The sequence below is a fragment of the Glycine max genome, chromosome 2 (assembly GCF_000004515.6).
Source record: "Glycine max cultivar Williams 82 chromosome 2, Glycine_max_v4.0, whole genome shotgun sequence".
In the NCBI taxonomy this organism is placed as follows: domain Eukaryota; kingdom Viridiplantae; phylum Streptophyta; class Magnoliopsida; order Fabales; family Fabaceae; genus Glycine; species Glycine max.
In genome coordinates, this window is record NC_016089.4 from 27185825 (window position 1) to 27209370 (window position 23546).

At 31.1% G+C, this 23546-nt stretch overlaps 2 protein-coding genes across 4 annotated transcripts; both read right to left on the reverse strand.

Annotated features, from left to right (window-relative positions):
- Positions 1–1154: 1154 nt before the first annotated feature.
- On the reverse strand, positions 1155–5484 carry LOC100806435 (myosin-binding protein 7). Of its 3 annotated transcripts, none has more exons than XM_014767744.3 (4): positions 4817–5484; positions 3101–4548; positions 2455–2501; positions 1155–1588 (listed from the first exon to the last, which is right to left on the reverse strand). In XM_014767744.3, exons 2-4 carry the CDS (start codon positions 4358–4360, stop codon positions 1480–1482), a joined length of 1416 nt encoding a protein of 471 aa, XP_014623230.1. In that variant the 5' UTR covers positions 4361–4548; positions 4817–5484; the 3' UTR covers positions 1155–1479. The 3 variants fall into 3 exon arrangements, with proteins under 3 accessions (XP_014623230.1, XP_040863086.1, XP_003519024.1); XM_041007152.1 differs by having other exon boundaries at positions 3090–4548; XM_003518976.5 differs by having other exon boundaries at positions 3044–4548.
- A 13484-nt stretch (positions 5485–18968) lies between these two features.
- LOC121173122 (uncharacterized membrane protein At3g27390-like) lies at positions 18969–22624 on the reverse strand. Its single transcript, XM_041007156.1, has 5 exons — positions 22329–22624; positions 22017–22186; positions 21705–21872; positions 20633–20741; positions 18969–19454 (listed from the first exon to the last, which is right to left on the reverse strand). The coding sequence occupies exons 3-5, from the start codon at positions 21757–21759 to the stop codon at positions 19109–19111; spliced, it is 510 nt and encodes a 169-aa protein (XP_040863090.1). The 5' UTR covers positions 21760–21872; positions 22017–22186; positions 22329–22624; the 3' UTR covers positions 18969–19108.
- Between the last annotated feature and the right edge of the window lie 922 nt (positions 22625–23546).

The window sequence follows — 23546 nt, forward strand, 5'->3', positions numbered from 1 at the left end:
ATGTTGAAGAGTGTTTTAGGATTCATTATATGTATATATTATAAATTATCAATTGGCACTTTAAAGAAAATTGAGCAGTTTACATATTAGGAATTTTTTATATTTTTGTTTAGTATTGAGAGAATTTGGTGCAATTTTGAAAAAACTTGTGATGTTTTCGTTTAAGCTATTGAAAATTGTTTTATACAGTTTGTACGTCGACAAGCAAATCCAGTTGCTCAATGTCTATTAAGGACATCTAGATTTTATGTTAGTTCTCATTATTTTGATTTTATTCCTAATTGTTTTAAAAAAAATTATAACAAGAAAAAATAATGAATCAATAATTTTATATTGAAAAATAACATAAAACGTTAATTTTTTTGGATTAAATTTAGTTTTGTAAATGTGGTAAACGTGAAGTTGTAAAAATTTCTAAAATCTTAACTACATTTTTGTTCCACAATTTAAAACCTCGACTTCCTAATTAAAGTTACCTAGTTCCGTCCCAACATACCAGAAGGCCAAAATATATCCCTTCTTTTTATAACTTAAACTTTTCCATTTTTTCTTTAATAAAATTCAAACTCAATTTACATAATAAAGGCACTGGCATTTCTTTAGCCACCCTCAAATTTGGTCAAACATACTTCATTCTTTAAAAAAATGTGCAAACCTATCACATACTATCCACTAGGTCAACACTTCAAAAGAATGGACATGGTAAACAAAGAGCAGCTACAAATTCATTGTACACGTACCTTAGTCAAAGTTCTGTGCCTCTTATAATCTTATGTACAAAAATTATTCATATTAAATTAATAAATTCACAACAAATTCCATTTATTCAGAGTAGGGAGAAAAAAATTGGGGGATGGAAGCAAACGTAAAACATGGGGGTCTCCAATCATTGATCCTCAACCTCCTAAAATATACATAATTAATATTTTGACCAATTGCTAAGAGAATGAAAGACATGACAAATCTATATAAAAAACAAATGAATTTAATAAATGAATTTACATTACCATACATGAATTTAATCAATGTAAAGGAACTAATGATTATAATAACATGCACGACCATCCCTTCATCACTGAAGATTTGAATGTGCGAGTTTGGAAGCCGAAGGTACGTACATTTGAATGGGCAACAAATACTACACAAAGCTGCAGTTAGTAATAACTGAGATTTTGGATATAAACATTGCATGAAGCGTGAGAAAACTTGCAGCAATATGTTATATACAAGATTGTCAAAAGATGTACCTCGCACTGAACTCCAACAAACCACACGAGTGAGAAAACTCGTATGTCACATCATATCCAAGTTTCACGAATCAACCAACAAATTACACTCATTTTTCACGTAAATATCAATAAAAGAACACTGCACAGCACACCAATTTTCACGATCCATGCAGGAAAAAACAAAATCTCATCGTAGTAGTGTTACTAAAATTCAGTTGTTGCTCCCACATTTGACTAGGGAATTGAAAAGTTAATCCCCCACTTGTGTACTCGAAACGCATCTCCACGGCCTTGCATGCATTCCCTTGTCTAGGAGCATCAGCAAGCCAACACTCTCAGGCGGTAGCCCAAACATGTACCTACAGTCACAAGCATTTTAGATGGATAATTTCTTGCCAAGGATCATCGAGGTTATGACGATGTCAGTAACAAACATTTCTCTTCCCTTGCAGGTTTAAAACAATGCACATAACCTATGTAACCATCCTATAAGAAAATAGTAGCATGTTAATGGAGAACATTATAGAAATTTGCTAATATCTTTTTATAGGGTGGTTTCACAGGTCATTTGTGTTGTTTCAAACCTGGATGCATAATTAACAAACATCATCAGAATGAAATTGCTATTTGAATAAAGTGCCTATGCTTTGAGGGAACTGTATCAGTATGTGATCATCAGTACTGAGAAACATCCCTCCCTTCACAGAACTTGTATCTTTCAATACAGTACTGTTCAAAGACTAGATGTTTCCGTATATGGTATCAATTGACTCGGCATTTTTAGGCTTCTTGTTTCCACAAAAGTAGAAGCTCCATCAATTAGCTTCTATAGAAGCTCTGTTTTTGAGTTTTCTTCATTCAGAAAACCCTACTTTTAAATTTAAAAGCTTTTCTAAAATTGTTTGGTCCAACTTTCCCTTTGAAGGAAAAGAAAAACTCAAGGAAAAAAAGGACCAAACACCAAATCCAATGCATGTTAAATACACTCAATAATTCGATTATCCAGGTCCACTGTAATAAAGTTTCAAAGGCAAATGGTGAACCTTCCAAGATAAAGATATGACTAAATTCTTAATATTTTATTATAAGAGTGTTATGAATTATGCCTAATTTTGCCCCCTCTTCAGTAAATCACCCAGCATATAACAAGACAAAGTTATAAATAATTTTGCAACAGGTGAAGATATAATTTTAAGCAATCAGAAAAAGTGTAGCTGTCACTTACTTGCTTTGATGAGCTCTCTTTCTCCAGAAAACAATTGATGAGATCCACTGAACACAAGAAGATCAAATGGCATAAGTTCCATTTTCAAAGCTTTCATCAAATATATACATGTGTTTCGATAATGCAATTATTAAAAAAACAGCATGCATAGCCAGACGGCACCCACTGCATCTCATACAATAGCTGGAGTTCTTGTTTTTAGAGGAGGGGTGTTACAAAGGCAATGTCTACTACAAAGAGGGAAAACAAAACCGCCAAGAGGACAAAGGAAAAACAGCCTATGAACTATTTCTGCTGTTAAATGAAAGGCATTTCATTTCATGCATTAATTAACATCATTAGTTAGCTTGTAAGGCATTTTCATAAACTTGGAAAAGCCAACTTAGCTCAGCTGAAAACCAGCTGCAATAAATTCTTAAACGAAGGCAAAGCAATGATAAGCAGAATGACGTAACAATGATTGATTATTTAAATGCAAACCTGAGACAAAAAGATGGATAGATTAAATAGGATGGATTCTTCCCCCATCAGATATATGGAAGAAATACATAAAACGTATTGCTATTAACTACTTTCATCTTTAAATTACCTTAAAAATTGAAACAAACGAAGAGTTAGAGTTGCCAGAAAAATACAGTTTCCTTGCCATTTTTCTTTTTGGTGACATCTCTTTGCACAGATGTTGAGCTATTTCCTTCAGTAACACCACCTGTGCTTTATCCGTGCGCATTGAAATGATTGCCTGCCTCATTGATTCCCTATCAGCCTCAAGGGCCTGAAGCCTCATATAAAGCTTCTTTATGTAGGGATCCTCAAAATCAGTAGCATGATTCCCTGACTCCCTAGGAGTGGTTGCATAATCTTCAAAACCACCAGCTTTGGAATCTGTGAAACCATTATATGGTGCCCCACAATGAACAGAGTCAATTGTATAAATTCTGTCGCTCATATCGTCACCATCTGATGCATTGTGTACCTTCTTGAAATTGGAAGGATCCTCTGACTCTGAGAAATAATCTCTCCTATAGTTACTATTGAGCTTGGGAGAGTCCATCATAGACTCGGGACCTATTTCTTTTCCTATCCCACTCAAAGATGCTGAGTCACTGGAAAATCTCCTAGAATGCTTAATCCGTCTTGGAGACTGACCAACAATCACTTTCTCTAGAATATTTTTTCCTGTAAAATCCCCATCCATCCGGCTGTAAGTAGGAGTTTTCTCCATTTGAGAAATCCTATTTTCCAAGTTCCTCAAACGGTCACTTGGAGTTTCACCAAAGGCATATTTCTCTATATCAGTGTCATCATTACCGGCATCCATACCATCATGCATCACATTACACTTCAAAGGAGGATATTCATAGGTTGGAAGTTCATATTGATCACCCTCAGCCTCGTCCTCAGTAAGGCCAAAGCTCATCAACCTGTGTTTGTAAGCCTGAACTTCACAGGTAAGTGACTGAATTATCTGTTCTCTCTTATAGAGCAAATCTTCCAAAGATAGAAGCTCCTCCTGATCATGCGTCATCTTCTCCTCCGCAAAACGCTTGAATTGGCGAGCCTCCATTTGAACCTCCGCCTTCTCCCTCTGCAGCCTCAATATCATCGACATGGCCTCGTTGGCCGCTGTGGATGAAGAATTTCTCTCCTCCTCCAACTCAGCATTCAAATCCTGAATGGTTCTCTGCTGCATGCTGACCATCTCGCGTAAGGCCACACATTCATTCTCAACTTCAATCCGCGCAATCGCAGGAATGGGTAATTGGCCGTCCATTTTGAACTCATCAAGCTTCCGTTTAACGGATCGCATCCATGTCCCCGAAGAATGAGCTACCAAGGAGCAACCGCATCCACAGTTGCAACATTTCAACAAATCCCCGGAAGATGGGGCTACTTCCGAAGCCATAGATCAAAATGCATTCAAAACCCTCAAACAACTTGAAATCACCAACAACGTTTCACCAAATAAAAGAAATCAACTAACATAAAAATTTCATCAATTGGAAATTTGGGATTTATTATAACATTCCCTCTGCCTTCCCTTCCCTCTTTCCAAGCACCTTCTCCGCAGGATCAACAAATCAGGCAAAACACCTATTAAAAAAAAAAGTAAACAACGATGCCAAATTAAACCTAACAACAAAATCAACAAAAGAAAAATAAAAACTGCACCTACAAGGTAAAAAAAAAAACAGAAAAATTCAACCCCCGAAATTAAAATCGATTTTTTTTATTTTCCCTTTTTGCAAACAACCTCAAAACCTTACCCCATAACCTAATTCCCCCAAAAAAAACCAAGAAATTCAAGAAGAAAAATTTCCCAACAAGAATAAAAAGAGGGAAACGAAAAAAAAAACCCCACCTCGAAGTTGTTGCCTTTGACAAATCAATAGCAGCCGGCGGCGAAGGTCGCAAGGAGGAGAAAAAAAAAACACAAATTTTCCCGGAAAATTTAGCTTCTCCGGATAAAATTAGGAACCAAAAAAAATTCGAAAAAAATTGAAGAAAAAAAAAAGGTGCACCAGCTGGTACCAATCTGAGAACAGTTGAATCCTGACTTTCTTGGAATGAAAGAATGGAGGAGCGGGAATGGTGTGTGTTTGGTGGGAAGGAAAAAGTTGAAAGAGAAAGAAAACAAAAAACGAAGAGGGAATTTTGTTATTCAGAACTCTAGATATTTTTTTAATTGTGTTAATTATTTTTTTGTGTTTTTGGGAGTTGTTTTTATCTGGGTTATCTGATTTTTGGTTTTTGTGGGGGGAAGCTGTAGCTGATTGATCTCGCTCCCCGAAGAGAGAGAAAGAGAAAGAGACAGACAGAAAAGAACAGAGAGGGAGAGATCAAATTGAACGGTGTGAATTGTAAACGCCAGGATTGAGGGAGTGGGCTGTTATGGGAGCTTTGTCAGAATTTACAACATTTTTTTTTCTTTATTTTCAATGCACACTATTCTTTCGTATTATAATATTATTAAAAGAAGAAACATTATGTAATGATATTATAATCATAATGTATTATATATGATTTTTTAATTTTTAAAATAATTATGTTAAAATAATTCAAATTATCATTTATTATTAAATGACGGTATAAGACTATTTTATAGTATGAGTATATATCCATCAAACTCTTAAACGATAATATAAGATTGATTTATAATATAAGTGTATATCCATCAAACTCTTGTACAATTATCTTGTCTTTTTTTTCTTTCAAAAAAATAATTTATCCCTCTCTAATCTCTATCAATTTGATAGAATATAAATTATATATCTTAAATATTTGAAAAGTTTTGCATCCTTTTTTTTTTGGTTAAAGTGGAAGGTAAAAAAAGATTTAAAAAAAATAAAAGAAAACAGAGAGAAATTGGAAAATAACAGATGATATAATAAAAAAATAATAAAATGGAGTCAGAGTAAAATGAAAGAGAATTTGAATATATATTTTTTATGAGGAAAGAAAGAATCATACAAACTAGTAATTACAATCTAATGTAAGTGACACGTAAAGAATCATCCAACAACAAAGAGGAAATCTGCTCAGGGCAATCATTCCAAATGGTGAGAGCATCAGTAGACGAAGACCCCATTTTTGCTAGAGAGTCCACACATATGTTGCCTTGACAGAGGGTATGGAAAAAAGTAATCTCCCAATCCTGAGCTTTGTCTTTGATTTTATTAATCACACAAAATTGAAGGAAAATTTGAATTTCTATTCAAATTTCACTTGAATTTGAAATTGAATTTGTGGAGCCAAAATTTTACTAATTATGATTAGTGGATTTTAGCTATGATTCAGCCCACTAATCCAAGATCAAGTCCAAGATTCTTCACTAAGTGTGCTTAGGTGTCATGAGGCATGTCAAGCATGAAGGACATGCACAAAGTGTGACTATATGATGTGACAATGGGGTGTAGCAAGCAAATACCCACCTCCCCTTCTAAAATTTAATTGGATAGGACTTTTCCAATTCAATTAAATTTATTTTTCAGCACACACATCAAATATTCACTTAATTCATGTGAAATTACAAAACTACCCCTAATACAAAAACTAGTCTAGGTGCCCTAAAATACAAGGGCTGAAAAATCTTACATTTCTAGGGTACCCTACTTACATTATGGACCCTAAATACAAAGCCCAAAAATAATGAAACCTTAATCTAATATGTACAAAGATAAGAGGACTCATACTTAGCCCGTGAGCCCAAAATCTACCCTAAGGCTCATGAGAACCCTAGGGCCTTCTCTTGCATCTCTGACTCAATCTTCTTGGAGTCTTCTATCCAATGCCTTTGGGGGGTAGGATTGCATCATTCCCTCCCCCTTGAAAAGGATTTGACTTCAAATCCAGAGGTTCTTGAAACTCAGGGATTCTTTCCTCAACACCTGTAAAAAGAATAAAAATATATGTATTAGTGATGTTAGGTATGTTAGAGTACGGTAAGGACTGAAAACCCCTTTGCTGGTCATCTTCCCATGAGAGAACATAGTTCCTCACCAACTCAATGAGTGGTGCTACAAGTATAGAAAAATATGGGACAAACCTTTTGTAAAAGTTTATTAAGTCATTAAAGCCCCAAATTTCCCTTATACTTGGTGGAGTAGGCCACTTAGGAATGACCTTTATTCTCTTAGGGTCCATGGGAAGCCATTGATCACTACTTAAAAAGTTAAGGAAATTAATGGAATAAAACATACTTTTTTCTTTATTTTCATGTTGATTATTCCTACAAAAAATTACGACAAACCTAAGGCGTCCCATATGAGCACCTAGGTTTGTATTGAAACAAAAAATAAGAACAAACCTACCTAATGAGTCCCTATGTACACAAATCATGAAGATGTTGGGTGCATGAGTGATTTTACAAAATAGGGTTGCATCACTCAACACATTCATCATACCACCTATCATAGGGATTTGGTACCTCATAATACCTATTTTGGACACCAACAAAGCACAAGGATTTAAGCTCTTATGAACCAAACTCTCATCCAAAAACTACTTTACTTGAGGAATAACCTCAAGCTCAAGAGGTATGGCGGTGCTAAGGGATGTTTCCCTTGATAAGAGAAGGTAGAAAGATTGTTTAAGAAGGAGTGCTATTTTGATATCACATTTTGTTGCAAAATGATTTTCCTTCTTAACAATCTTTTTGGAGGAATCATTTTCCTCTTTTTCCTTCCCCTTGGCCTTTGAAGATAAGGCCTTACTATCCTTCTTTTGGTTTTCTAGTTTTTCTTCTTCATCCCTCTTATCTTTCATAGTTAGTTGATCTTTGGCCACCTGTGAAGGTGTTTAAGGATGCAACACAAATTTAGTGCCAAGATGGGTGAGGGTAATCTCATTAGTTAGGCCATTGTAAATGATCTTCCTATCAAATTGACATGACCTTCCTAAAAGAATATGCCCTGCCTTTATGGGAACTAGATCACAATTAACTTCATCTTTATATGTCCCGATGGAGAAAGGTACCTTCACTTATTGGTTAACTATCATTTCCCCTTGTTCATTGAGCCATTGAAGTTTATAAGGTTTTGGGTTTGGAATGATAGAGAGGTTCAACTTGGAAACTAATCTTGTGCTACAACAATTGCAACAAGATCCACTATCCACAATGAGAGAACAAGTTTTATCTAAAATTTTGCATCTTGTATGAAAGATGTGCTCTCTTTGGGATTGAGATAGATCACAAGATTGACCTCCAAGGAGTCTTCTAACCATTAGGAGGTTACCTTCTTCATGGGGGTAGACTTTTTCACTAGACTCTTCACCCCTTACTTCATCTTCACTTCCACTAGAGGAAGTGGAAGAAGTAGTCTTCTCTTGACTATTATAAATTTTTTGATACCTCGTAATCATGGTTTTCTTTGTGGGGCATTGAAAGACAATGTGACCTCTCCCAAGACATTTGAAGCATTTAATGTTGCTAGTCCTTTCTTGGGAACTAGTCTTAGGGGTGGATTTCTCTATGGTCTTATCCTTATCTTCCTTGGGTTTTGAAGGTGCAGCCCCCAAAATTCCTTGGGCTTGGTCCTTCCTTGGATAAGAGTGAAAGCCATAAGATTTTGAAGAAGACTTTCTTTTTAAGTTGTTGCTCCACTCTTATACAAAGTTGGACTAGCTCATCTAGGTCCCTATATGGAAGGAGTTCAACTGTATCCCTCACTTCCATATTAAGCCCACTAAGGAACCTAGCTATGCTTGTTCTTTCCTCCTCCCTAAGTCCAGCTCTTAAAAGGAGTAGTTCCATTTGTTGTCTATGTTCTTTAACACTCATACTCCCTTGTCTAAGCCTTTGGAGTTTGTCCATAAGCTCCCTTTCATAGTAGGAGGGAATGTGCCTCTTCCCAAGGATACTTTTAAGATCATTCCAATACTCTACTGGAGGATCACCATGAATCATTTGTTCCCTAACAAGGAAAGTCCACCAATAGAAGTCATATCTTTGAAAGTTAAGGGTAGCCAATGAAACTTTTCTCTCTTCGCTAATATGATGACAAGCAAAGAGTTGTTCAACCTTCATTTTCCAATCTAAGTAGGCCTCAACATTATCTTTTCCATGAAAATATGGGAGACTAATGTTAACCTCTTGAGGCCTCCTATCCTTTTCTCTTCTTTGGGAGTGAGGTCTAGGATGTGACCTATGTCTTCTTCTATAATAGTCACTAAGTTCTCCACTTAGGCTCTTGCAAAAGTCATGACTACTATAGGAGACATGTTTTTCTTTTTCCATTTCTTTCATTATTTTTCTTCTTTCTTCCTTTCTTATTTTCTCTCTTTCATCTTGACTTATTTCTTCCACTCTTTTTTTTTCTTTTTCTTTTCTCTCTTGTTTTTCTTTCTACAACTTAAGGGATCTCAACTTATCTAATATCTTATACAAGGGGTTCTTAGGAGTAGAACCCTCACCATTAACACTAGATGAAGAATGAAGACTCGTGTTGGTTCCTAAGTTGTGGTTTTTTCTTGTTGGGGGTTTGAAAACAAAAAGTAAAAGAAATTATGGTTGAAACTAGCCAAAATAAACACTAAAAGAGATGTGAAAGGTAAGGTAAAAACTAATTGATAAAAGGCAAACTATCTAGACAGTTTGATAATGGAAGGTAAAGGAAATAAGTTATGAAAGTAAGTAAGAAATTAAAGTGCAAGAAATACAAACTAGGCGGATCCTTAGACTATTTGGATGACCTCATTTAAGGTTCCTAACAAAACACTCACTATCCTAAGGAAAAATTGTCTAAAATTATTACACACAAATGGAATCCAAGAGTATTTAAAAATCTCATTTTTTTAACTAAAATCTCATTTTTTAATAATAGTTAAATTTAATTACAAAAAAAATTAATTAATTTAAAAGTAACAGTACCAAGAGTATTTATAATATTTTATTTAAATTTTGTGTTCTATCGATTTTCGTGTGAGATGAAACCCTTTCCCTTAAAATAAATTCAATGTATACTGTTTAATTAGTTCAAAGTAAGTTTGAACCCATTTTACCATTTACTTTTACTGTTTATTATTATTATTATTATTATTATAGAGTTTTGGGAATTATATCTTTGTGATTCAATAATTTATTTTTTCCCAGTTATTTTGTGTTCTTTGACCTTGAAGTTTAGAAAGTTGCAAGCGTTGGGATTTCAGTTTACCGTTTCCACAACTACAATTACAGTTTATAAAGCTTTGTGAATTGCCTCCACAAAAAAAAAAAATCATGTATACAATACAACTCCTAGTCTACGTAATCCACTATGAAAGAAGATAAATAAATAAATAAAATATTCGATTCCTTCTTTTCTATGCAAATAATTTTTTTTTTTGTGTTGATACAGCTATAAAATTCAGAAGGACAGCAAGGAAGGGAAAAAATGCAGGCTTAGCTATATACTAACAAAAAAATTTAAAGGTGATTATTACACATTACAGATTCTTAACTATATTAACCATTGAGTTCAAAATAAAAACAATATTAACCATTTGTTTATTTTCTGCAAATTTGACGAGTCCGTGTCTAGCATTAAGAGATCAGATGTTGATTTTAAGTAGTTTAGCTTTTTTGGATACTAGAAATGTTAGTTTAACCAAAACATTTTCCAGTTTAAGTTGTGTTTTTTTCTTTCTTCGGATGCGTGCGTGCTAAAATGGTTGTCAAGTTATACTATTTGCGTGGCAGAGTAAAAGTAAACGACTATTTTAGACAAAGTACCAGTAAGTACTATTGTACAAGTATTTTTTTTTCAATTTAAGGGAATTTTTTTAAAAATAATAACATGTTTAAAATTATAAAATAAATGTGAATAATTAATTCAAATAAATAATTAAAAGGATAATCATTTTAGGTTTAAAAAGAGTATTTAAAAAAAAAAGAATTAATTTAAGCAAAGAATCTAATGAGATTAAGATAAGAAAAATAAGTATTCATGTAGAAAGATAATTTTAAAAGTAATTAAAATGAAGATCTAAGAAGAAGAAGAAAAGAGTGATGTTACTAGTATTATTTTGAATTTTCTTTTTATAGTTGATTAGTTTTATTAAAAATATAAAAGACTCGAATCCATTATTTCTACTCCTCCCTTCTTCTTTTATCCTTTTCCTGCCTATCTTATTACTCATAGTATTATTTTGAATCTAACCTAAATCACCTAATTATTTTTTAAGATAAATAAAAAGTTTTAGCTAGATATTTGCTCATAAACTTTTAGCAAGGAATTCAATATTCTCTCGTAAGCATAAAACATAAAAAAAAAAAAAACAATTTCAATTCCTTTATTGTCCCTCGTTGATTGGATTTGATAATAAGAATCTATTAATGCATCATTCTAATAATGAGGCTCTCTTTAACCCCTTAGACAACGTAGCAAAAAATAAAAAAGAACCCTTCATAATCATGAACCCATCACAAGTATTCACAACGATAAAATTCACTTGGCTTTTGGAATAAATGGTCATATTTTAAAAAACCAAAGACAGCTAGCATAGTTCTCTTTTCTATTATTTTTTGGTGCAGTTTTATTTTCTTTTTCATTGTAGGATAAACAAGGGGCTCTCATCTAAGATTCCAAAAAGTTATTTTCAATGATTCATCAATTACATAATTTATTGTTCTGCTGCCCTCTTCCCCCACATTGACCTTTTTCTTAAAAAAATTTGACGTGGTCATGATGGTATTACGACCTTCTGCATTATCTTTATAGACATTTTCCGATACGAGTTCTCTTTTATTAAAAAAAAAATCAGTATCAAATCATGTTAAACTCGTCAATTTTTATTCTATTTTCTGTCTATTGTACACCTTACATTTTCAATTTATTTGCTCAAATGAATGTTTAACACGTTAAATTTTTTCTGTTTAAAATTAATATGTTTTTTTGGTACAGTAATCATTAATATGTTTAAGACATACTTGATTTGTTTTAACAAGACATGTACTCGATATTTTATTTAATCATTTTATTTTAAAACTTACGTACACAACCAAAACATATAGTTATTTCTTTTTCTAAAAATTATCCAAAAGTCGATTTTTTTTCTGACAATGATTAATGATGTACATCGCTCTAAAATTGAGATTTCAAAACTAATTTACGAGGGGAAAAAAGGTGATTAAACTACTTTATAATGTCATAGAACATCTTACGTACACTTAACAGTCGTGACGGTGAAGAATTAGTCTGTTATTAATTCCAAATGGAGCTATACAAACTAACTGCAGTGTAAGTACAGTTAATAGTTCCCCTAAAACAAGTAAAGTTAATAGTTTCATATATATTCTAAAATTGTCATATATCTATTTTTATTTGTTTTAATCTTTTCTAAATATTATCAACAAGTATTATAGACTTTCAAATTAAAATCTAGTATTTTAGATTATAAATTACACAGGTCAAATCTATATGTAAATTTTATTATTATAATTATTTATCATAAAAACTAAAAAATTGTTCACATCATATAATTACAATAAAATATATCAAATGACCTCAATAAAATTTAACAAATTTTTTTATAAAAAAAACATAAATATATCTACATGAATGAAGTGATAGTTTGTTATTCCTGCGAATTTAGACTGGAGATATAAATATTTTAAAAATCAATAAGCAAATTAAAAGAGATCTTACTACGGTATCTCAAAACCGAGACACTTGTAAACAAGTCATCTTTACCTATAATAACATATCATCCACATATTACCCAAAAAATCATATTTTGCTAATTAAGATTTTTATCTCCCCTAATTCTATTTTTTCTCCTTCCTGATAACATCTGCGTTTAATCTTCTTCCCTTTCAACAACATATCTTTCAATTTACAGTAAATCATTAGTGAGTGACTCATACAATGCACCGAAATGTATACATTGACAACATTTATAAAAATGTTTAAGAACAATTTCTAATTAATATATAAGTAATTATAGTTATTTTCATTACATTAAATATTTAAATCAATGATTCTAAAATAACTAAATATACTAATAATTTACTATAATTAATAACTAATATAATTACTAAATGTATAAAATTCGGTCAATTTTAAAAATTATTTGGATATTACAAATACAAATAAAAAATAATTTTTTTCTTTTTTTAATCATTGTTTTAAAATATGAGATCAACAATGGGGACTGTAAAAAATTATTTTGTGCAGCATAAATTTTAACATTTGTAGATTACATGATCATCACTTATACAAAAAAAGAGTGATTAAACTGCTACAAGTTAAAATAAAGTGAGTAATATGTAATATGTTACTACAAGTAACGAAGACTGATTCACTGGTGCCTCAACTTATTTTAGTTTACCGGTTAAAATTAAAAATATAAAGATAACTAAGAGATAAAAATGGAAATTTGATGAGCGAATTGGTTTAAATCAATACATGAAATAATCAAGACACGAACAATCAAAGAAGAGATGAAGAAATCTAGGAAGAGATCGACAAATTAGTTTAAATCATGAAAAAAACGTGAAAGAATCGAAAAAGAAGGAAAGAGATGAAAGGAATTAGGGAAGATAAGAATAAATTTAAATCAACGAATAAAGGAGGAGGAAAATAAATTTTAGGACAAAATATAGTTAGAACCAATAACATTTGGATGAGGAGAACTAACAATGCATATTCTATTACAGGTTAAAATTTATTAAAAATTATATATACAAGAAAAAAAATTAAATAAAAATGAGACCTAAACAAATTAAATTTTTTAATAAATTTGAACCTATAATAAAGTGTATCAAAAGTAGTATTCTTATCTAAGAGGAGAGTTTGCTTTCTTACTCAAATATATATATATATATATATATATATATATATATATATATATATATATATATATATATATATATGAGTAAGAAATAATTTGATAAGAGATATTTATTTCTGGAGAATATTTGATAAGAGATAATTTGTTGTTGTCTAGAAATCATATGGGAAATTTAGGAGACATTTGGTAGGAATTTTGTTTTTTTATGATTGAGAAACATAATTCCTCATAATCATGATTTGTGAAAATGTATAAAATTGTATAATACGTTTGGTTAGTCTTAATATATTTCCTCAGAATTAAATATTCATGTAAAATATGTAACTAGAGGGTGTTTGATAGGAGAGAACTTTTTGATTTCTTAAGAATCATAGTTTGGGAAACTTAGTTTCCTATGTTTGGTATGCATTTTTTTAAAAATAATATTATTGGAAAAAGATGTTTCCCAAGAATATTTTTTAGTTAGTTTTCACAAAAACTTTCCTATGGGGGAGATGGGAATGTTACTTTTCCTAATTTAATTTTTCTTTTACTACAACAAAGATATCATGTTGTTATTTATTAAATTATATAATATAGTAAATAATTAAAATAATTGGTAAAAATATGCATAACTCTTTTATTCCTAGAAAACTTATCTAAAGATTCTCAATGGTCAATCATACAAATTTTATTCATTTATAAGAATCATAATTTCGAGGATTTATGATTTCTAGGAATCATGATTCCCGACGTAGGGGTGAGAATAGGCCAGACCGGCCTACAGGGGCCTATGACCTGACCTATATAAAGTTTGACCTGAACTGAACTATTTAATTAAAATGATAGGCTCGGACTATTTTAAAAGTCTATTAAATTAAATAGATCAAGCTTAGACTTATTAAAAAACCTTATAAACCTGATAGCCGGCTTATTAAAGAATATTATATGGAATTTCCCGAGCGCGAAAAAACTTTTTTCCTATCAAATATCTCCTAAGACTTTCCCTCCACTCCACAAAGTTAGATTCTCACCCCTCCTTGAGAATGTTTTTGGAGGAAAGTGGGCTAAAATTGATTCGTGGGAATCATAGTTTCTAGCAATCTTTTATTATTAATTGCATATTAAACATGAGGATCATAGTTTCTCACTCTAAGATTCTTGGGAAAGTAAAAGTTTTTCGTCTATCAAACGCCTCCTTAGTTTCTCGTGTTTGATATGCATTTTTAAAAAAAATATTCTTGGGAAATGATGTTTCTTGAAAATTTTTAAATTAATTTTTTACGAAATTTTTTTCATGAGAGAGGTGAAAATCTTATTTTTCTAAGTTTAATTTTTCTTTATTACATACAGTAAAAATATCATGTTATTCTTTATTAAATCATATAATATAGTAAATAATTAAAATAATCAATAAAAATATGTGTAACTCTTTGTTTTTTAAGATATTTATCTAAAAAAATTTAATGATCAACTAAATAAATTTTATTCATTCACAGAAACATGATTTGTTGGCATGAAAATTTTTTCCCCAATCAAACATTCCATTAGAGAAGAGAATTTGAACGAAATCGGATAAAAAAGAGTAGGCAAAGTGAAATTCTTACACATCAGGTACCTAATTTAATTTTAACTTATATACGTAGAGGATTTAAAAGCTAAAACCCTGGTTCTTAAACGAACTTTCCTTTTCTTTTGAAAAAAAATGTATTTAAGAAGTGAAATAAAATGGTGGCCCAAAAATGCAGCAAAATTGGACCGCAGGCTTGGAGGAAGGTTGGGTAGCAGCAGTAGCACGCGGGAACAGAGATGTAGTCATTTCTTATTCGTTAAGAAATAAATATCAACTATTGACCCAATTATTATTGGTTACACATTTGTTACGTGATCTCTTGCATTTGAAGAGTCATAGCTTCCGGTCTTCAACATTTACTGGCAAGTTCATCAAGATATTTTTTTAAACCTAGATGTAGGTACGAAATTGTCCCATCGGAAGTAATAACAAATAATAAATCTTTGTCGAAATAGAATTTAAATTCTGTACTATTTGAGTAAGAAACATAAATAGTCTAAAGTTTATCAATATATTTACTTACATGCCTTGATATTGACGAAACTTTTTCAAATTGAAAAAGGATCATGTGTATTCCTTCTTATTAGACGTGACAATAAAATTCATACTTATAGGTATTTGTTCAAGTTCGTCTTGATTTTGATAAAAAAATATTCGAGTTGATTGGGTATGAATTCCAGTTTGGGAATTAGGTGACTTTTTGAATTAGAGTCGGGGACGAGGATGTCACTACCTGTCCCATACTCATTCTCGTACCCGTCCCGATGATAAAATTATTAAAATTTTATTAATTACTTCTTATTTTTTTAATAATTTTTACATAATTTAAGATTCTTTTCTTGATAATTTTTGTAGACAAATGCTTTGCAAATACAAATAGGTAAAAATAAATGTATAACAATCAATTTTTTTTTTAAATCAGACTTGTCAATATATTTTTTTTGCAAATCTAAACCAAGGACAGGGATACTCGATCGGGGATATGATAACAAATTTTAACCATATCGTGTATCGGAGATGGGTACGGGTATATGTTGGGGAGTCAGGGACTCAAGAGGCAATACCCGTCCTCGCCCCATCCCGTTGCTATGTCTACCTCTTACCAATCTCAGCTAGCTTCCAATATATTATTCTCCCACCATTATGAATACTAATACTAATTTAGAATTTATTTGAATAAACTTCTCTATAATTATTTATACAAAAAATAAGAAAAAAAAAACAATCTTATAAGCTAAAATTATGCATAATTAGTATTTTAATTTATGCATGTATATAATAAATGCTTAATTTATATAACTAAAATTTACATTAAATAAATACTTCTAAATATATAAATTATATAATAATTAAAATCTATAGTAAATATATATTTTCAAAAATATAAATTATATTTTGAATTTATCTTAAAAATCTATATTGTGATATATTTTTATTTTTAATTATTGATAATTTCTTTTAAATAATATTGAAATTCAAGTTAGAAATAAATATATTGAACGAGATAGAAAGTTAAGTTACATTGTCCGATTGATATTAAAATGACAAGAGGATATATGAAATAAATATTAATAGCATATTTGAGTTTTGAGATGCTAAAAATATATATTTGAAATTAGTTTTTAATATTACAACTTGTTGTTAAAATCATAAAACAACATACTAAAGAAAAAGAAAATATTATTTGTACAATAATTTATACAATAATAATTTTTTTTGTTTATTTCTCTCTTTCACATTATTTGTTATATTTATAATAATAGAGACAAATAAATAAATAAATAAATTATATTGTAGAAATTATTGAACATGCATGTATCATTTCTCATTTTTAAAATTTCACTTATTTTTGGTGGAATTTTAAATTTCTAATGTTAAAAGAACAATAAGGAAGCTTTTCTGAATGTTTCCTTATTGTTCTTTTAATAATTTTTTTTAGCTTTTTGTATAATGGAGGTATTATGATTGTAGATTGCCTATGTATCAACATGAGCAAAGCACAAATGGCTCAAGGGTTCATTTGTAAATACTTTTATGTTAGAAATTAGCAAACATTTTATTTGGTATCTTTGTTGCATTTCTTTTCTTGATCTTAAGGACAAGAGACACTACTACAAAAAAGGTTTTATACATCGGTTAAAATTTGTATTCTATGTCTGTTATTAACTGTCATTGTAGGAGACGTCGTAGAAAGTTTGCACTTTCTACGACGGTTCAATAGACAATCGTCTTATAAAAATATATCATTTTAAGAATTGTACCTTTCTAAGATGATTCTTAGTTAAAAATCGTCTTACAATGATATACTTTCTAAGATGGTTTGTTAGAGAATCGTCTTAGAATGTAGATATTTTAAGACTTTTTTTAGAGAATCGTCTTAGAATGTGTTTTTTTTTAAAGTTAAAAAACTACAAAATAAAATAATTAATTAAAATTATAATGAAAGTAGAAATTGCACGTGTTTTTTCTTGAGGAAATTAAAAAAAAGAAAATGAGAAAAGAAGGATGAGATAGATGATATATAAAATGCAGATTTTAAAAATAAAAGCAATTAATTGAATTAAAGATATGCGTGCAATTAATTATGTTAATTAAGTGTGCAAGGGAAGAGATGAATTAACTACTTCTAACTTTAAGCAATTTTTTTAGCTATCTATGCCAAGTCTCTCTCTCTCTCTAAGTTGTTGATCACCCTTCCTCTAAAATAAAGTTGTTACTAATGATTTACTATTCAAATTTCACGGGTGAACAACGAATATGTACCTCTTTCACTTCTTCTTCGGTGATCCTACCATCTTCATTCTTGTCCACCCTATGAATGTGATTATGATTTAAATTAGACACAAAAAAAACACAAGATAACTATTGAGATATCTTATTTTATTTTAAATTTAGATTAATACAATCTTTTTTTTTTCACCTCCTAACTTTTCTCCTAAATCTGTGAAATCCTTAATTACAAACGCAAATTACAAAAATTTAGTAAGAGTGGTGTTTATCCTCTGCCATGGAAAAGTACAAGTGTTTATTAGAGAAAAGAAAAAATGACGTGAGATTTTTTTTTAACTAATTGGATTGTACTTTAAAATAATATTTAATCAAGTAAGAAAAAATTACACCGCACAATAAGCCAAAGTTGCAACTGCCAAAAGAAGACTGCATGTCACAACAAATGCAGGATCATCACGTGCCCATTAATTCTTGGTTTCTAATATCAAATAAGAACAAGAAGAAAATGAATTAAACAATTTTTTGAAATCACCAAATTAAATTTCCTAATTTGATAAATCAAATGCATTAATTATATAACTAAACCTAAAGTTTTTTACCATGAAAAATTAGCATCATTATTTATCACTAAATTAAGTTGATTTACAAATTGCAAGCCTAATAATAAGCCAAAGTTCTTTATGGATCATTCTTAAAACCAACTCATTAGAAAAAGATTTAATTGCCAAAAGAAAAGAAGAACTAAGGGGTTTATTTAGAAACTAAAAAATAGCAATAGGCGGGACAATTTGTAGTCATATTATGCCATTCTGTTCCCCAATAGAATTCTAACAATATAATCAAATTCCTTGCCTACAATTATGCAAAAAAGCATGAGAATAAGAGAATTCCCCCAAAAAATAGTATTACGTTAATTCCCCTAAAAAGTAATTAATATAATTGAGATTCAAATATGTTAGGCAAACTTTTTCCACTTAAGTAGAGTTTTTGGGTAAGATATCCTAATTAAAGGATTAAAAGAGTGTAACATCTTTTGATTGATTACAAATTAGTAAGTAAAAGAAAACTTATAAAAGAAAATGACCACGTCATCAGTATAATAGGCTACAATAAATTAGTAACAATAGTATCAATAGACTTAAAACTTGTAAAAGGATTGACCTGATAAGTGATAAAACCTCCGTATCCACCAAAAACAAAACTGGCTAATGCAGATGCCAAAACTCTCCCAACAACAGCCAATGGCCACAAAACAATGGCAAGGGCAGCAAAAGGCACACATATTGTCTCCAAGAAAGGGCCTTCACAACCTATGAGATCATGAAACAAACGCTTCCACCCTTTAAAAAGCATGTAAGGGCCTTTAAATATGGCAACAAATGATATAACAGGCATGCCAATAATGATCCCAAGAATCACAACCACAATAGCACCAAGAAGATATCGTAGCCTGCATTGAAACAGGTAAAAGAAACATCATTGAAATTTCAATTAAAATATGGAATCCCATTATTCATGTGTTAATCTAACTAGAAGACATTTTTATAGCCACAATTTTTTGTTTTTGCTTTGAAGTTCCCAAAACCTGCCAATGCAACTCAGCTCACTAGTTGGATAATCATTTGTTAAATCTAGCATACACCAAACACACAACTAAAAAAAACAAAAAATGCACAAGAAAAAAATTAAAGAAAAACAATTTAATTTCACCTTCTTAGCCAAATTAGTAAGAAAGGAAATTTAGGCAATAAAATTAACAATGAATCATGCTGGTAACTAAAGTTTCCATACATCAGATTTTACTTGTTAATTGGAACTGCTTATCACATGAGAATTGCCATTTAAAGATGCTACCTAATAATAGTGTCTTCTGCCAATATTTTATATGACAACTACTTTGACTTTGCCATAGTGATATTTGATATGCATATGATGAATGATTAAAATCACCATTTATAGCATTCATATAGGCCAAAACATGAGCATAATACCACTTACACCCCACTTGGTTACCCAAAAACAGAAAAATTGGATGTATATAAAAAAAATATTCCAAAAATGATATAATGGTATAACAAAAAATGAAACATAAATATAATGACACAAAACCTGATCTCATAATATTTCCTGTTCGGTTGTAGCAGATCATTCATAAACGAGAAATAAGAATCATAACATTCATTTTTCACATCCTTGACAATATTGAAGGTCGTTCTAATGGTGCTCCATGTTCCATCCCAAGGATAAAATATGAAATTCTGTATTGAGTAACAACAACAGGACAAAAATAACAAGGATTTTAATACCTACAAAGATGAAACATACAATAAAACAGTGGAAAAGTTTGTTCTCTTTTCCTCCCTCTACAGCTTCAAAAGTAGCAAATATTGGTGCAAAAAATCCATAGGCAGCTCCACCTATAACACTCCTAACAATGCCAGCCATTGGCCATAAAATCAACACCGAGGGTAGTACACATGTGCATCTAACAAACTTCAGTGCAGGTCCTAATTTTTTAGATCTGTAGTTAAGCAAATCAATATAAGGAAATCAATACAAGTAAACAATTACAAATCTTAATCAAATGAAAAAAATCAAATTTGAGAGACTTGAAGCCAAGGAAAGCACCTCACTACACGATAATATGTCCAAATACAATGTATGGGCCAAAGACCATGTATGATAGCTGAGTTGCCTATTGCCATTACTAAGCATACCAACGGGCAAAAAATGACACCTGAAGTCATAGTGCAGTTTGAGTAAGTTTGATTGATTGTAAACCTCAAGCATAAATTTCACTTAGCTCTATTCTAGTATGATAAGAACAATAAATAGGCAATGATCAAAATTAAGAGAAAGAGAAAGAGAGAGAAACAAAGAGAACAAACAAAGCAACTATTACATATTCAGCAGAGGAAAAGTAAACTGTTTAATTCCTAGTCATGGTTGGAAATTTAAAATACCACATACTTGTTTGTTATGTCATTTAAATAGTTTTCCTTTCTTTATTTTTTTTCTAATTTTCAAAAACTTAAATTCTGTTGTGCTTAATGATCAAACCTACAAGATTGATCATCCACAAAACAAACAAATTTTAATTGTTTTGCCTTATTAATAACACATAGTCAGGGATGGAAATATGTATTTGTCACCAGCTAATTAAAATAAGTAAATCTCCAACATACATACATATATATATGGTATCTGCTGTTTCATTGAAAGATAAGGTTGTTCTAGGCACCTACATTTATACTAATCCCAAGCTTTCAATTTCCAAAAATTATATTCATGTTCTACGGATAACATGATGCAAACATATCATCTAACTGACCTAAAGCTAAGGCCTTGGGTCCAATCTCTTAGGTTGGTAGGTAGATTCTTTAAATGGGTTCATCTCTAAGCCTCATGCAGTTACTTTGGGTCCAGTTTCTTATGCAAAAATCAAGACACAAACTCAATCATTAATTGAATCATTGAAACAACACAACACAAAACTATTTAATTTGAATTTTGAATTGATGCGCAAGAGAGTGGAATCTGCGAAAAAGTGGAATCTCCAAAGCCATACAACATTGAAAACATACAGAGTTTCATAAAAACAATTAATAAAACTAAAAGAATATTTTAGAACCACACAGTAAGCCAAACTAATAGAAAATCCAAAATCTCACAAGCACAAGCTTATTAAAAATTTGAGTACCTAGAAAGGTCTGAGAAGAGGATGGAGAACAAGAAGTGCATTTACAGTACTCCATTTGGTATTCAAACCACTGGTAAGATTGGCTATTCTGAATAGCAGACTGCAAATTAGGCACAAGCTCCGGCCAAAATTCTGCTTAACAAAATCAGCAGCAGCAATGGCACGAAACTGCAACCACAAAATCACTCACCAATCAAATTCATATATACTCATACATACTTAGCCACACACACACACACACATAACACACACGCAGAAATTAGAACAAAACACAGTTCATAAGAAACTAGAAAGCAGAATTTACATGCATACCACTTCGACTAAAATTTTGAGAACAGACAACTCGACTTGAAGCAATGCTCGCATCAGCTGCTCCTTGAACTCCTTGCTTATGTTGGAAGGCTTGACGTCGGTGCTATCGACAGTGCGACGAGTGAGGTTCTTTAGATAGGTAGCAGCAACGATTTTCTAACCTTGATTTCCTGCACTTGTTTGCGAAACACGAAATGAGAATTATTGTGATTGTAAGATTTTCGAAAGGAGGAGTTGAATAGGTGAATTAAATTAAATTACTAGTGGAAATGGAAAGGAGGTAGAAAGGGAAGTGCAGAGTGAGGGAGATACGATTAAGTACGATGGTGGCGGTGGCGGTGCGAATGATAATGGCATCGGGGCGGAGGGTTTGGTCGAGCAACTAAGCGATATGAGTAAGGTCCTCTGCCATGGTCAGAGCTGCTACTCAGTTCGGAAAGAGAAACAGAAACCCTAGTTTTGCATCACCCGCTCTCTTGCACATTGGTGGGAATGTGTCTACTTTTTATATGGAAGATTCCTTAAGCCATGGAAGCTTTGGATCTTAACTTTGTGGTCCTTGAGCGGCGCTAAGTTGGTGGCTAAGTCAAAGAGTTAGAGGGGAAGCGCAAGAGAATGGAGGGAGAAATGAAAGGGAATTCAAAGGACACGAGGCAGTTTTGTAATTAGGGGAACAAAAATGAAAACGATTTTACACATAAGACCGTCATCGTTTTAGTCCCCCCATCGTACATTCTAAGAAGATTCCTACGAAACCATCTTAAAACCATCTTAGAATGTGCGCCATAAAAAAAATTCATTCTCTTTAATTAGAAAACTGTCACCGCATGACATTTTAAGACGGTTTTGTATATCCGTCTTAGAATGTACGTCGTAAAAAATTTATTTTTTAGTAGTGAGAGTGGGAATGTTTGGTATCTCTGAATCCATTAAATATTCATGAGGAATGTTTTTGCTTAATAATAAACTTATGGATTTCAGTTTTCATTTCAAACATAAGAAACTAACTTATTGAATATTCTAATCAATTGATTTATTTCACCATATAAATCTTACATATTTGGGAAATATTTCACTTCAGAAACTCTTCTTAGTGTCACTTTTTTGTTTTCATTTTGGCATGTACCGGGTTTGAAACCTTGTAAGTGTCATTTTTCTATATCATCTATACTTGTGCAAATAATTGATATAGAAATAGAAAAACACTTTCAATCTTATTTGAAAAAATTGATGTTGAAAGGGTTTAAAACTAACCTATTGAATATTTTAATCAATTGATTTAATGGGTTAAAACTTTCCTTAAATCATTTTTCTAAATTAGTTGAAGTCACAATTCATGTATAAATAAATTTCTATCTTATTTGAAAAAAATGATATTGAAAGTGACTCACTTTAATTTCGATCTCAATCACTTCAACATCGGTTTTAAATTCACATTAAAGGTCTTATTTAGCCGATGTTAAAATATTTTTTTATAATAGTGATCAAAGATGTACGTTGGTATACATCTTAGGATAAGATCACAAAGAG